Below are 15,864 nucleotides of genomic sequence, written 5' to 3' on the forward strand. Positions count from 1 at the left end.
CCCCCCCCCCCCCCCTCTGAAATTTAGCAATTGAGGCTTTCAGGGGCTCTCAAGAGTCAATCAAGGGTTCTCGGACCACCTCGTATTTCGCACACTGCCCTCAATCGTACTCCCAACAACATTGTGGGGCTGTTTAATTCCATTTGTACAGAAATAAAAACCAGACAAAAAACGTTAGCCACCGTAAACGATGGCAACATATCACTGTTGACTCTGCAGCTCTGCTTGCTATTAATATGACAAACCCCAAAACAGGTGACAAACTACCAATGTTTTAAAGCTTTTGTCTGCAGCTCATTTCAACATATCATTTTTGTGTTCAGCATTAAAAGCCCAAACGCACTGAGAGCGATAAACTCTGTGCGTCAGTTGATGCTCCCATGATGCACTGCATCAAATTTGAAATGCCAACACACAGAACCAGCAGTTTTGTAGAAAAATGTTGCTATTTAAGCAACATTTTGGTATATTACAGATAGCCCTTAACACCATATCTTTTAAATTATTGATATGATATAAATGAAAGTTTAGCTTATTCATAATGTGAAATTGGCATCATGCAATCCATAGATGGAAGAAGTATCACTCTGTTGGAGTGTGGACGACTCACTGGTGTACAGTGGTGTTACAGAGTGAAGCTTCTCTTCACCTCATAAACATATTTGGCTGAGTACAGACGTCGTCCTGCAGAGAGAACATCATTTACATGAAGTAGTGACAGCTGATGTGACCTACAGCTGGCCAAGTTTCTCATTTTAAGCAGTGAGAGCATCAGAGTAGAGACGTCAAAGCAGTTGGAATCACGTCATTACACTTCTGGTGCATGTTCGGCCATTTGAAACAATAGGTGCACTCCTTCAGCTCAGGGTCCAATGGGGCCTCCGCCTTCGAACTGCAGTCGGAGCTCCGGCGGGAGGAGCGCTCAGCTCCCGGCAGCAGCAGCGTCTCCTCCTCCTCCTCCAGGAGCAGAGTTTCTCCTCTCTGGAAGCTAACACCAACACCACGCTGCTGGAGACCCAGGACGTATTGCTGGACCTGCTGGAGGGAAGTGAGGCACGGGAGAACCACGACTGAGAAGGGCAGACTGTCGGACCCTGCTGCAGTAAAATGAGAGGTTTTCTAAAGGGACTCTGGTGCTCAGAGACACTACCACTTTAGTCCACAGGAAGCTCCAAAATCAACACAAAATGAAAGTTCCTAGTAGTAGCAATGTTTCTCTGCCACACTGAACTTTGAAGTTTTAGTTAAATTTCTTTGTAATGTTTTATTACGATGTGGAGAAATAGTAATTAGAGGACTACAGATGTTTCATAGCAAGCTGAAAAAGACAAACCATGGATATTTTGTCACCCTATAAAGTTCAAGCAATTGTGTTAGCTGACAGTTGGCTATTTACACAACCAGCAGAATATGAGCAACATTCATGTGGTTTTGGACAACACAAACAATGTCTAATTTTACTCTCCATTTTGTTCTCTATCAACTCCTGAGAAATATCAGTTTCATGGAGTTCATGTGTCGTGACTATATTGAGTGGCAGAGCTTTCAGGTTGTCGAGAAAGATTTGCACATCTGTCCATCTGAAGTTGGACTGTTAGATCCGAGCCAGTCAAATTTTTGTGCAAACCAGCCCCCATCTAGACTTCCCTAAACATCCCATTCTTCTTCTCTGAAGCTCTCTTTCTTCAAGATCAAACTGTCAAAAATAATAAGAGCAGATAATTTGGCTGCTATTTCCTCTGTAACCTTTGGATCTGACTGAGTCATAGAAGAGTCCAGAGCAGATGGCTAATGAGGCAGTAAGTGTGCTAAATACCAGACTGTCTTCCCTTAACGGCACTCCTACCACAGTGACAAATTTTCAATTAAAGTGTCAGTAAATGCTTCTGCTGTGTATTACTCATGGACTACTGTTGGTATTTACCAGACTGAAGCAACCCATAAAGCCAGGATTAAACAGGATGTTACTACTGTATGGGGTTTTAAAAGCACCACACACCACTGTTGCTGAACAAAGTCTTCTATTTATTCATGTATTTACAGCTTGTTCATTCACTAACTTCTTTTATTTAATATTTATTTATTTATTTTTAGTGCAGCGATAGATCTACGTGCCATTATACCTTGATGCATGCTGCAGAAGAGCGATGCTGTATCTTTCTAGATGTATATTTCTATGAAAGGACTTGAAAACACAGGACGCTTTATTAGTGATGTAACCAACTTGAATCGCCTTAACTTTTTTTTTGTACACCAACATGGATTAATGGCTGTATTTTAGTTTGTTTCTTCATTTATTTGTTTGCGTAAAATGAGTGAATGCATAGTTTATATTGTGGTTTTCTAATCAGAATTCCATCCAATTCAGCATTTAATCACGTGGGTAGATAGTAAGATAGAAGCTGTGATGTGTGATTTTGTCCATCAGAAGTGCTGCAGTTTGTTTACACAATACTGGTGCACAAGTGTTCAAAAGCAGATTCTACCTGCAAAAATATCCACATTTTAAAGCAGTAGTTTGACATTTTGGGAAATGAGCTAGGAGAGAAATTTGATATAAATTATACATCAAACAGAAATGTAAGAAAGAAACCTGGTTAGAGACAGTGAGTGAGCACAACATCAGACCGATAGACTCCCTTTCTGTTTCTAAACATGACATATTTTTCTGGGTGGTGCGTAGATTGAGGCAGAATAATTCTCTCAACACTTGGGAATGTTAATATTTACCAATAAGACCAGATAGTTAGCTAGCTAGCTAATCCATCTCTAGAGCTGGCTAGTTAGCTAGCTAGCTAGCTAATCCATCTCTAGAGCTGGCTAGTTAGCTAGCTAGCTAGCTAATCCATCTCTAGAGCTGGCTAATTAGCTAGCTAGCTAGCTAATCCATCGCTAGAGCTGGCTAGTTAGCTAGCTAGCTAGCTAATCCATCTCTAGAGCTGGCTAGTTAGCTAGCTAGCTAGCTAATCCATCTCTAGAGCTGGCTAGTTAGCTAGCTAGCTAGCTAATCCATCTCTAGAGCTGGCTAGTTAGCTAGTCCATCTCCAGAGCTATCTAGGTAGCTAGCTAGTCCACAAAGCTTGCGCAAAGCTCTTCTGAAAAAGTATTCTCCTAGTGGTAAGGAGTGAGGCAGAGGGACCGTTAGCGTTGGGGATCATTTTCTGTAACAAGTGTAGCTTGAAAGCATGGTGAAATCAGCTAGGTAGCTTGCTAATTAGCCAACTGCGAAATGTATTAACTTTAGCAATGTAATACTTTGTCCACACACGAAAGCTAAGCTAAACTATTAGCAACATTTTTATGCCGAACCAGGCTAACCAACTTTTGGCTCTAGCTCCATACTTATTGCACAGATATGAGAGCAGTATGGATCATCTTAACTTTAATTAAAAACAGAGTGTTTCACAATATGTCAACTACTACTTTAAAACCGAGGTCGGGACCTGCTTAGTAATCTTTTCAGTGACCAACAATGCGCTTTAGCTTCATGGCAGCAATTATTTGCCAAAACTAAATGTGAATTTTTTTTTAATGTATTTTAAAGGTGCATATCATTTTGGAATGAAACTCTCATAACAGCAAGTCAGATGGCGTCTCAATGCAAAAAAACAACAAGAAAGAAGAAGCACGCTTGCAGATCCGTCAGCTTCCAAACCGACATCACTTCTACTTCATCTTCAGAATGTAATTTCATAAATAAAGACTTTCTTTCACACATTCAAACGAGTCCTGATTTACAGCTTTTTGAAGATCCAACATATTCGACCGATAGAATTTAAGGATTTGAGGCCACAATGCTGTCAAGCTCCCCCACTCTGGTTTCTAATGACAGCAAGAAGCAGCTGTACTGAAAACATTCATAAAATCCAAGAATAATGTATCAGACACAATCTTCCTGCATGACGCACATCTGTCTCTAATCCAGATTTTAGAGTGCACTCTGGGCACATCTAATCCCAAAATAAACAAATCACGTCAGATTTGCCTATGCTACCACTACTTAAAACATAAAAAAAACAGCACTGCAGCAAGGCAACTGATCCTGCGGTCTAGTCCTTGTTGTTCATTAATGCATCTGCTGCTTTAAGGTAACTCACTGACTCATGTTCTAATATGTCTGGCTGTGGTTTATACCCACAGGCAGATCCTCTGACGTCTGCTGTGTCTTGTAATATGTTGTGTCTGGGATGAATTAATAAACATTTACACACACATTTCTTTGAAATGAACTACACCCCAAAAAAACGGAAATATGATATAAATAGTTTACAAATCCCTGCGTATGCAAAGCCGACGGCTTTGGGTAGTTTGGTTGGATTTGAACAGGAAGGAAAAGGATCAGATTTGAACTGAGCGTGACCCAGAATTAGGGGTTTTGTCAACATTTTTTTCTTTTAAATCGTTGCTCAGTAGACATTAAAAATCATCTGCGTTACTGAGGTAATGTCACCCTCATTTACAGGGTTGAACTGAGAATATCTGTTTCAGTCACCTTGACACATCTATGAGTACAAATCTAATAAGAGTAACAACCAAAAACTAAATATTTAGGGCCATTGACGGGAATAGAATGCAGTTTATAGCAGAAATGGGATTTGTGAGATCTCCTCCACTGTTAATATAATGGAAGTTCCCTCCTTACTTGTACATCTGATCTATTTAATCAATTGTTGTCTGTATAATAAGGCCAAGTTGCCCAGTAATTGTGACCTGGATGTTGACGCTAATTAACATGCAAAAGTCATAAAAGGTCCAAGTACACAACTCATTTGGAGGAATAGGTTAAACGTTTTCAGAAATACACCTTTTTGCTTCGCGTCTGTGAACGAGGAGTTCGATATCGATGTCACGTCTGTGTGTTTTAAAGCTGCATTCATTGATTTTAATGGCCACTTCGGTGCAAACAGTCCGAGTTAAAGTGTACCAGCAGTATTTGATATTTTGACCGTGGAAGCAGCTCAACTAACTGCAAACAACGAGACTAGAGATGGTAAGATACCATTTTTTCCTTCCCGATACCGATACCTGAACTCGGCCGATACAGAACCGATCCACTGATGGAGACAGCAACAAAAAGAAAACAAACAAACTGTATGTGTGTTACCAATACAACCATTAGCTTAAGCTCAACACATGGTGAATATATACAGTATATATATATATAATATGTGAACAGGAAGTTCTCTCTGACGGGTCACAAGAGTGAACTCCCTCTGAACCCTGTACTGTTAGAGTGTAATATGCTATGTGGTATTCTGCTGACATCTGCTGGTTTTACCGAGGTCTGGCTAAAATATTGGACTTTGATCGGCTGTAACACAGATAATTACAAGCCTTAAAATTGAAACAACAATAGAGTACAATATACAGTATTAATTTAATTTTGTGAACTCAAAACAGAGACGAGAGATGTCCTTAAAATCTGTAACTCGCATAGAGAGTAAAGTTAGGTTAACGTAACTCCACACAGAGTACTTAACATGATAAATAGAGAATTACAAGACTTAAAATTGAAACAATAGAGTACAATATACAGTCTTAATTTAATTTTGTGAACTCAAAACAGAGACGAGAGATGTCCTTAAAATCCGTAACTCGCATTGTAGGAACTATTTATTTGATGTTAGTATTTTGCTATTTAATTCATAAGTAGTATTGTTTAATTATTCTCGATGTTTGCTTATTTAGGTTAGATTGTTTGATATATTAAGATTGCTTTTTCTCTTTAATTGTCATTTGTTTAGTTATATTATTTTTTCTTGGTGCCCGGAAACACTACCACTTTCAGCCACAGGGACCGCTAAAATCAACTCTAAATGAAAGTTCTGTGTTGCAACTTTAAGTCAAATTTTGAATGCAGGACTTTCACTTTTGTGAGAGTATTTTGTGAGTTGTGTATCAGCTGCTTAGCTTTGATGGAGGAAGTAAAGCAATAATAATATCTGACAACTCAAGTTGGATGTTGTAAAAATATGACATTTTAATGACAACTTTTACAAATCACATCATTCTTTTTTAACAGCTAAGAGATCCAGACAGTTCAGTTAGACTCCAAAGAGTCTCCGCACAGCGCTCACAGCCGCGAGTTTATTCTCCAGCATGAATGTTTTGATGCTTCTCTGAAGATTGACGTTGACTGAAACTCTTCCCACATAGCTCACAGGTGAAGAGGCTGATTTTTAAGCAAGGTCCTCCAGTTCCTTCTTCTCGTTCATCATCTGATCACCGCAGATCTGATCTCCCCAGTATGAGATATAGTAAAACATGCTCAAGAGGGTTAACAGGGAACTCTGGGGCTGATGGGGCAGTGGGGAGAAACAGAGGCTAGAGGGAGGAAGAGCCTCCGCCTACTGGAAGGACACTGGCTCAATGGCTGGGATGGTAAAAAAAGCAGGCTGATGAATCCTCAAAGTGCCACTTTGCCTGAAACTCTTCAGATTTTTAAGCAAGGTCCTCCAGTTCCTTCCTCTCGTCCATCATCAGGTTTTCTTTTGGGGACGTTGTGGACTTCTGCGGAGAACTTTAGATTTGATTAGTTATATTTTTTACAGTAAACTAAAATGATACTCGCACATTACCTTGATTTATAGGAGTGTTTTTTATTTCTCCCCGAGGTAGCACTGAAGACTGGCCGACCATCTTTACGCTCTGCTGACACACACACACACACACACACACACACACACACACACACCTCAAGAGCGCTACTGAGTCTTCCCCACAGTTCAAACGCTCAGCGTTGGCTCCGAGAAGCCAGGGCTACTACCTGGGATGCAAAATAGTCATTGTATGCATTTCCCCTGGTTCCATTTTACACAATTTACATCCAATACAAAAGGGGCTAAAATGCCAGATAAATACACCTAACTGGTGTGTCTTTACTCTGACTTATCATTACATGTCATTTGTAGTGTTTTCAGGTCCACCTCTTTGATGACCTTGATGTCCTCGTCTCTTAAACCTCATCAACGTTTGAGGCCAACTGAGCCCATCAGCCGGACTTTTGTTTGTGCTGTATATTATACGTACTGTATGTATCAAAGAGGATCTAAAGAACAGATTCAGAATCATCTTTTTTAATACAAAATATGTTTTCCAGCATAATCATACAGAGTGCATTATTCATATCCATATCTGTAAAACTAACCAGCATGTATGAGTGGACAGTCACTACATCAAACAGACAGTAAACCTGCAACACCAGTCTGAGCTTTCTTCATGCAACATGACAGAGTTCATCTTTAACGTCGGTACATTTACTGGTAGACAAGCGTGGCAAGACGTCGGCATTCTGGAAGCTTTCGTATACATTCAACTGTTCAGGGTCGACAAGGCAGAAACTTCATCTTTTTGTCTGTAAAAACTCAGAAAATAGTGGAAAAAATAAAAAAAAGCAGCAAATCCTCACATTGAAGGAACTGCAATCAGACTTTATGGTGATTTTGCTTCAAAGACAAACAAAACAACAACTGAGACTTTTCTTTTGATCAACTAATTGATAAATCCTCTAATCGTTGCAGCTCTAGTGTGTCGACTGGAGTAGAAATCCTCGGCCACAAACCAGAAGAATGAACAGATGCGTACAATTACAGAAAGCCAGTCTGCTAAAAAAAACTAAAAACCTTCGGGGGTTATTTACAGTATTAGTTCAGTTACATTCTCATAAATAAGCAGTAGGTTGTTACTCGGACAACATGCAGGTATCAACAAAAAGCTTATGTTACTGTAATGCCCTCCAACAACTACAATCCGATGACACCACTGTGCAGATCATGCACTTTTACACATTTCTTCTCCTCATCGTGGTACACAGATCAATATTTAAGTACGGTTGGGCTGTAAAAACTGTATATATACACACAGTGGCTCCAGGACGCACAGCCCTGGACAGAATGAATTCAGTAAGGCTGTCCAGAAACAGACTTTTGGCTGTTGAAAGATGGTGAAACCTCACATACTTTGTTATGCAGCGTGGCAGTGTGTGTGTGTGTGTGTGTGTGTGTGTGTGTGTGTGTGTGTGTGTTAGCAGTCGTCATGTCTGTTAGTCCTGCGCGTGCGTAGCTCGTCCTCCAGGTACGTGATCCGCTCCATCAGAGCGGCTCGGTCGGCCTGAGCCCTCCGGTCGGCCTGCCAGCGAGCCTCCTGCACCTTCCTCTCGTACCAGCGCTCCATCTGCGCCGACACCGCCTCGAAGAAGTACTGGGTCACCTCCTGAGCGTGCATGTTGTCCCTCTCCTGAGCAAAGGAGGGTTCACTGGGCTGGTCTCCGAAGACCTCCAGAGTCCGGACCCCTGTGGCCCCTCTGGACTTAGTCCTGGCCTGGGAGTGCTTCTTGTGGTGTTTCCCTCTGAGCCCGGCTTCAGTTCTGCCGCTGCAGCGGCGCTCTGTGGCCGGAGACAGGCTGCTGGATCTGTAAGTCCTGCTCCCCTTCGCCCCGTACTCCCTGTCCATGTCCTGCAGGTCCTGGTTCTTCCTCTGGGTGTCAGCGCAGATCCCAGGACGCTCCTTGGGCCGAACTACCTGGACAGACGACAGCGGGCTCTTGGCTGGTGCAGGAGAGGAGACCTCTGCATTATGAGCCTTATCCCCATCTGTTAAATGTTCAGAAGAGATCCAACGATTACACATTATAGTTACACAGCAAATACTCTTTAGTATTAGCCTTCAGTGACTCTGAATCATGAACAAGCATGCCAGAGGCAGAGATTCAGTGACGATGTCTTTCTATCCCATAACCCTCTGAACCTCAAGCAGCTTCTAAGAATGAACTTAATGTCTTTCACAGTATCTGGGGTCTCGTTTATTCATTACAGGTATAACGATGCCGCTCACGTTACTTTGCACTTCTATATTCTCTCTGTCATCCACAGTGAAACCAGCGGTGTTATTTGTGCTTGTACTTGTGTAGATAACTGTTAACACATTTTAATAACGGATATAAACCAACTCAAATCTCGCTTGATATTTCACCAGCGCTGTGCGATTCCCAGAGCTCAGAGACCGAACTACCGACACATCAGCGAGATTTTAAATGAGACATGAACAATTGTATGTTTTTGATGAATTCCACCAAATTTAAGGTGCATTTTTGGCTGCTTTTTCTGTCAGCAGCGTTTCTCACAAATGATGTGTTCAAGGACCGTCGGAAAGATGTGAATCTGATGATTATGACTGTTTTTTACAGCTTCAGGCTACGATAAAACGGTGTAGTTTTTCCCGCTGGATACACCTCAAAGTAGTCACATTTTTCTTCATCAGGATGATTTGTTGCTGCAGTGGCCTCGTAGGGTTCAGCTTAATGCACCGCATTTTTTTAATCCACAAGAACAAACCCGTGGCGGTGCGAAGCCGTTTAGCAGAATTAGATGTTGTTAAAGGGTGTTTGAACAAGTTAATAAGGTGTTTGTGGAGGCGTTACCTGGAGAGCTCTCCACATGAACCACAAAGTAGTGGTTGGCTGAGCCGCCCTCTGCCGCACTGGGACTGTCGTGGAGCTCCAGGCACTGCGAGCTGCCTCCCTGGCCAGAGGGCGGCACAGTGAAGCCGGCTCCGTTGGCTCCGTCGGCCTCGTTCAGGCCCTCGGCCACAGAGGAGCAGCGCCGCAGCTCGGTGCTGCCGGGGGGTCCTGTGAAACGAAGGTCCATGTTGTGCAGCTTGGACAGACACCAGCTCTTCAGCTCGCTGACCAGGGACGCCTGCTTAAAGGGCCGGTACAACCACACACAAGAGTCCATATGGGTTAATGTAAAGAGAGAGCAGGACTCCAGACTGTGTTTACATCAATGATGCTTGGTGCTCAAAGCTAGTCAAATGTCGGCCATATTATCTGCTCTATCAGCCTTGAATCCTTCAGCCCTGAGGACACGATGGGCTTGAATTTTGTACATCTCAGACAAAACGTTCAAGTAAAACCATCTGAACATCACTAGAACGATACCTTGCAACCTAAATACAGAGGTATACAATGCATCGTGCCGTGTGATGACCTCAGCGATGACTTCATCAGCTGCAGAGCCTGTGATTGGCTGTTGGTGTTACCTGTCTCTTCTCTGCCTCCAGCCGCTCCTGCAGGGCCCGCTGCTCGATCCTCTGCAGACACTCGGTCCTCTCAGCGGACAGTCGCTCCACCGTCATCTTATCGAGAGCTCGGATCTGACGGGAAAAAAAAAAAAAACACAAGTCGCACACATCGAGTGCAACTAGAAACATGGCGGACGAGGAGGCTCGTCTTCGTCGAGCTGGTCACTTTTCCTCTACTTAGAAGTTAGCGCTTTAGGCTACCAACAAGCAAAAACCACCTCAAGCAAGCGTAAAAAACTGTTCTGCCCAATTTAGGGAGTTTTATCAAATGTTGTTGTTTCCATACAGCTTTTCTAACTTCTTCAAAATGTAGAGTAAACATCTTTATGACTTGAGAGTCCCTCCGTCTAGGAATTGTTTACCTTCCCATGTTCCTGTCTTGTGTTAAACTTTGGGCAAACGCACCTGCTTCTGTTGTTCTCATCTTGTTGATTATACACTGCTTCCTGCATCCACTGTTGTATTTTCTCATGTACATCTGAAGTCAGTGGAAGCAGACATATTTCCAATAGTGTGTAGTGCTTTTGCCAACAGTGTCAGAGCATACTGATCGACCAATTTGTCGCATGAGAGACGCAGAATTTCCGCGAGGCAGCCGTCACCTGTGGCCCCTACATTAGCATGTAGCATGTGTACGGTACCTGGTGTTTGTTCTTGCGGTCCAGCTGGCCCATCTTGCTGTTCATCAGGTCTTGGACAGTGTGGATTTCAGTCTTCATCTCCTCTTTGGTGGCCTCCAGCTGGTTCTCCAGTTTACTGATGAGAGGTTCACAGCGGCAGCCGCTCAGAGGAGCCTGAAAACACACCGCGAACATGAACCAAACGGGCACACGCAGCAAACATGGCCCTGGACTGGCTGACTGACACATTTATATAAGTATTTAGTCTTCATCGATCGTCCATATTTACTATGGGGCCACAGTAACACTTTGAGCACTTACCTGCATGACCTTGCCGTCCTTGCCGCGGTACAGCGTGTAGAGCTGATAGGCCTTGTAGTTGTGTGGAGGGATGTTGGCTCCTCGCGGTTTGCATTTCCTCTTGTGGAAGCCTTCGCTGGTCCTGGTCTCTCTGCGGCGGAGCGGGTCGGACAAAGACGGCTGAAACATCAGCAGCACCCGGGGTTAGTTATTCCATCTCAACGAGCGCTACTCGTTTTGTCTTCTCCTGTCCAGAACTTCAACTAGCAAACGGTGCGCTTTCCTTTTTCTTACATCAGTACGGATTCAAGTGTGTTTTTGTAACTGAGGTGAGTTCAGGGACCTACTTTCTCTTTCTGCTTCCTGTTCTTTCCCATCTTGGCGTTCGGCTCGGTTATCTCAGCATGTTTGCAGGCGGCTCGGTCACTGCTCTGGGTGTCATCTGCTGCACTGTCCTGAAGGGAACATAATGTTAATTTGAGTTAACTAAAAAATATTTATATTCATACAAGAGCAAGCTCTAAAAACTAAAGTTTTCCCTTGTAAATATCGTTCTGTTCTTCACTTTCATCCCAAGGTTTTTAGGTTTTTTCTCATCCCTTTCCTTTCTCTTATTTAAGCAACTTAAACTACAAACACAATAATTTAAACCTGCTTTCACACACCGGTCCAGCTTTTACCTTACAGTGCAGCACCTCATCTCTGGGCACAGACTGAGCTCTGCCCTCCGCCTTCAGCTTCTCTCTCCTCTTCCTCGCACTCCTGCCACGCACAAAACTCTGCACCTTCACACACACAGGAAACAAAATGACTGACTACTTATATATATGTAATGAAATAGTATGTAGTAGGAGCCCAGAAATGAATCTCTATGTATGAGTATTGTTTACAGCTGCCTGTGCTGGTTGTCTACTTGCTGTTTACTGGTGTTACCTGAGGAGCTTTGGTCAGCAGAAGAGCCACGTCTGGGTTGTTGTGTTCTCTGGCCTGGACCAGAGCCGTCTGACCCGCCTGCACAAACACACACAAATTAGCACACAAACACCTCTTCTGAGCATTAACGACGTGGAAAGAGGCTGCAGGAACTCACCTTGTTGCAGACGTGGCTGTCTGCTCCGGCCTCCAGCAGCAGACGCACCGTCTTCTTATGATTCAGAGCAGCAGCCACGTGCAGCGGCGTGTCGCCAGCCTGCACACACACACACACAACAAGATATAATATGAATTAAGTATTACCATAAATATGCATACTATTATAACTATGCATTTACAAACTTAGTTACTAAAACGTTTGTTCCTCGGGAGCTTAAAGTGAGCTACAGAGGCTAGAAAAATCCAGCACTCTGGGAATTTTGACAGCAAAACCGTTAAATACGTTAACATTAATTTATTTCATGACGTAACGGTTGACTTTATATCCGGATAGGGAGGCCATGAGGTGCCCCTTCCGGTGCCCCTCATATTCAGAAAAATATGTAGTAGTAGTTGTTACTGTTTGAATTATGTCATGAATGTTGGGAGTAGAACTTCTCTGAACTGTGGAAGACCGCACGTCTCTCGCTGCTGCGTGCCAAAAAGTCAGCTGGATCCGGTTTACAATCAAAAATTATTTAATAATTACAGAGGCTAAACAGTTGCAATCTGAATTAAACTATCGATAGAAATATGTTTCATGAAACAGAGACCACATACACGCATCCCACTCACAGGTCTGGCCCCTCCAGGTACTGAAAAACAAGAGCGGATGTGGTCCGACCTCTGCTCCCTAAAACATCGTCTTTTATATCCCCCGACAGTCGGAAAGTGTCCGAAACTGTCCTAAAACGTAACTCCTCCTCCTCTCTGTGACCTGCTGCACTTCCTGTAAAACCTCACTCAAAATTATCTCTTTCTGACCCTCAAAACTACTCATACAGTGTTTTAATACCTTTAGTGACTATACTTTAATACATTCAATGAGTAAAATACTGTAACATATAATACATTCCATAAGTAAACATATTGTGACACTTCTACTTATGATTTCTTAATTATGAATCATTAAACACTTCTAGTTATAATTTCTTAAAGCACACTTCTAAACCTAAATTTCCTACATGAACTACAATTTAAAAGATAATTTTGCAAGCCAAGAAAGTCGCAGTTTTATGTCAAAATGAGACTTTCTTGGCACACAAAATTAGCTTTTAAATTGACAAACATCTCACTATTGACTACATTTTTTCCAAAATAAAGGTCCCATTGTGGTCAAGCGGAAGGGGAGGGACTTGCAAGATAAGGGCTGCTTTAAAAGAGTATTTTGAGCGATTTTTAACCATGAAATGACTTCACATTGTGTAGGAGTTGTCACTATTAACACCAGAATGAATGCGTTTCATCACAGTAGAGTCGTTAGGTTCACAGAATAAAACAACATGTTTCAGTATGCAGTTACTGAATCATTTTGAACTCACCAGGTTTTTCTCCGACACGGAGCAAAAGGCTCCCAGCAAGATGCGGATCACAGCCACGTGGTTGTAGCGAGCCGCCACGTGCAGACACGTATCCCCCGCCTGGAAAACACACATTTAGCAAGTTTACGTTAAGTTTATGTTATTTAAAAATGGTGAATGTGTCGCAGCAGAATGCCAAAACTAATTGTAGTTCTTTGTGATGTTATGGATGCAAAATAGCCCCAGACCTCAAAACTGAGCATTGAATGGAAAACACCTTCAGCTAGAACGCTAAAGTTGGTCTGAGGCTCTTGATATGTTGTGTCACCGACAGCCAGTGACAGAGCGGTGATGCTACTGCTTCATACAAATACGTTTAGCATGAAATGGTTTTGTTGGCTACTTGCAAAGCAGTTGTCTTTGTAAACACACAAACAACAACAATCTGACTGCACTGCCCTTTTTTACCGCCTGGGGGCAGTGCAACACAGCAGTGTCAACACAACTTCTGACATTCAGTTTTTAAGGTAAATGCAAACAAGGAGCCACAGGAGGAATTATTATGAGTCATATCTCCGTCCACCTGATGAGTGAAAGTCCAACATGTACTCCCGTTAGATCTAAAGGGGGGGGGGGGGTTACAGTGTGGGCAAAGGGTTCCAGAGGTGGAGAGATAACGCTAACTATCATAACTAACATAAGTCTTACATGGTTCTTGTTGTCGGGCCTGGAGCCTCCCAGGAGCAGAACCTTGGAGCTCTGAGCGTGACCGTTCTGACAAGCAAGGTGGAGCGCCGTGTTTCCTGCCTGCAAAACACAAAGTCAGCATTTATTGGTTTACTAAAAAAGTTAATAACTTGCTGGTGACGCCAAACAAAGAAATCACACTTCTGCTCTGAAAGTAAGATTACAAAATGACGATGCAGAAGCGCCGCAGTAGTTCAATAAGTCAACAGAAAGCCCTGAACCACTGCTGAAGCAGTTCTGGACAGTTCAGAGCCGGTTTAAGTTGCACAATCACCTTGTTTTTGGCGTGAGCGTTGGCTCCGGCCTTCACCAGCACTTTGACCGACTGGCTGAATCCGTGCCAGGACACCTCGTGGAGAGCCGTGTTACCATCCTGACGAGACAAAAAGGCTTCAGGATACTTCCAATCATGGAGATTCTCTTCATAACTCTATAATATGGAACCCATGAAGGATTACGTTGGTACATTGATGATGGCTCCGTCTACACGTCTTTCCTCCTGATATTTTAATAAGCCCTGGCAAAATGTGACCGCACATAATAATGTTTTACATGTTCTTTGTGAAATGTGTTTGCGTTTCAGAGCGATCATCCAAAATGAGCCAACAGTAAAGGATTTATGTGGAAAAGGGCTTAATCAAAGCGTGCGTGGTAATACTGGCTGGATTAATTCACCATTAAAAGGATAGTTTGGATGTTTTAAAGTGGGGTTGAATGAGGTACTTATCCTGAGTCAGTGTATTACTTACAGTAGAGTTTAGACAGACAGGAGTACCAGCAACAAAGCAAAGAGATGTACATTTGATAAATCACAACTTTGTTTTTGTAAACATATACACGTATTAAATACTTTATAAATGAGACCAAATTAAAGTTAACAGGCTCTCCTTATTTCCCTCTCATCAGTAGAACAAACCTAGCCTGTCATATTAGAGTCAATGTTATAAGTAGGCTACAATGATCAGAGCAATACCAACATGTGGCTCAAAAATGTACTGCAGACATAAAATCTCCTGACTCAGTCATGGTTAGCACAACCCAAATAACCCAAACAAAGTAATCAACGGACCAGAAACTCAAGAACAGCTGTTTTAGTGAAAGCAGTCGGGTGGCTTTCAAGAGAAGCGTAGATAACAGTTTCAGTTCCCTGACAGAAAGCAACCGCAAAGCACCTCATACAAGCCCCCTTAAAAACACACCCCACCGACATGCATCACCATTGTTGTCTAATGTCCGTTTGTGCGGCAGAAAAGAACAAAACGCACTCAAAACTAATTCCACCGGCCTGTCGAGCTGCTAATAAATAGTCTAATCTCAAGTTAAGTTTCTACTTAAATACACTTTTATTAATGCACTTTATTTCAGCACACACGACTCTACTCTTCATGAGGGAATGAGGCTAAGCAGATTACAGGCCCACTGGTTCCTCTATGATTATCACATGCTTTAATGCAGTCATTATCATGGCTTTAAATACCCCCGTGTGTGTGTGTGTGTCTTTTGATCCTCACCTTGTCCTGTCTGTCCAGTGCACACCCTTCCTGGATGAGAGCGTTGATGACGTCGCTGTTTCCCACCATGGCGGCCCGTTGTAACGCCGTCTGCTCCCCCTGCCAATAGAAACACACACACACATACACACACACACACACACACACACACACACACACACACACACACACACA

At 42.8% G+C, this 15,864-nt stretch overlaps 1 protein-coding gene across 3 annotated transcripts in view; it reads right to left on the reverse strand.

The window, feature by feature from the left end:
- Positions 1-7,060: 7,060 nt before the first annotated feature.
- The window catches only part of ankrd6b (ankyrin repeat domain 6b), a 32,071-nt gene continuing 23,267 nt past the window's right edge, over positions 7,061-15,864 (reverse strand). For 2 of the 3 annotated variants that reach the window (XM_031866052.1, XM_031866049.1), the window contains exons 4-16: positions 15,691-15,789; positions 14,454-14,552; positions 14,141-14,239; positions 13,454-13,552; positions 12,091-12,189; positions 11,934-12,011; positions 11,681-11,785; positions 11,348-11,455; positions 11,022-11,180; positions 10,722-10,874; positions 10,039-10,152; positions 9,419-9,698; positions 7,061-8,591 (exon numbers count right to left, since the gene is read on the reverse strand). In XM_031866052.1, the coding sequence (XP_031721912.1) occupies positions 8,023-8,591; positions 9,419-9,698; positions 10,039-10,152; positions 10,722-10,874; positions 11,022-11,180; positions 11,348-11,455; positions 11,681-11,785; positions 11,934-12,011; positions 12,091-12,189; positions 13,454-13,552; positions 14,141-14,239; positions 14,454-14,552; positions 15,691-15,789 (2,061 nt within the window). In that variant the 3' untranslated portion in view covers positions 7,061-8,022. The remainder of the gene's footprint in view (positions 8,592-9,418; positions 9,699-10,038; positions 10,153-10,721; positions 10,875-11,021; positions 11,181-11,347; positions 11,456-11,680; positions 11,786-11,933; positions 12,012-12,090; positions 12,190-13,453; positions 13,553-14,140; positions 14,240-14,453; positions 14,553-15,690; positions 15,790-15,864) is intronic. The other variant, XM_031866053.1, reaches the window with a different exon arrangement.

The sequence above is a fragment of the Anarrhichthys ocellatus genome, unplaced genomic scaffold (assembly GCF_004355925.1).
Source record: "Anarrhichthys ocellatus isolate YVR2014 unplaced genomic scaffold, GSC_Weel_1.0 scaffold34, whole genome shotgun sequence".
NCBI classification, from domain to species: Eukaryota; Metazoa; Chordata; class Actinopteri; order Perciformes; family Anarhichadidae; genus Anarrhichthys; species Anarrhichthys ocellatus.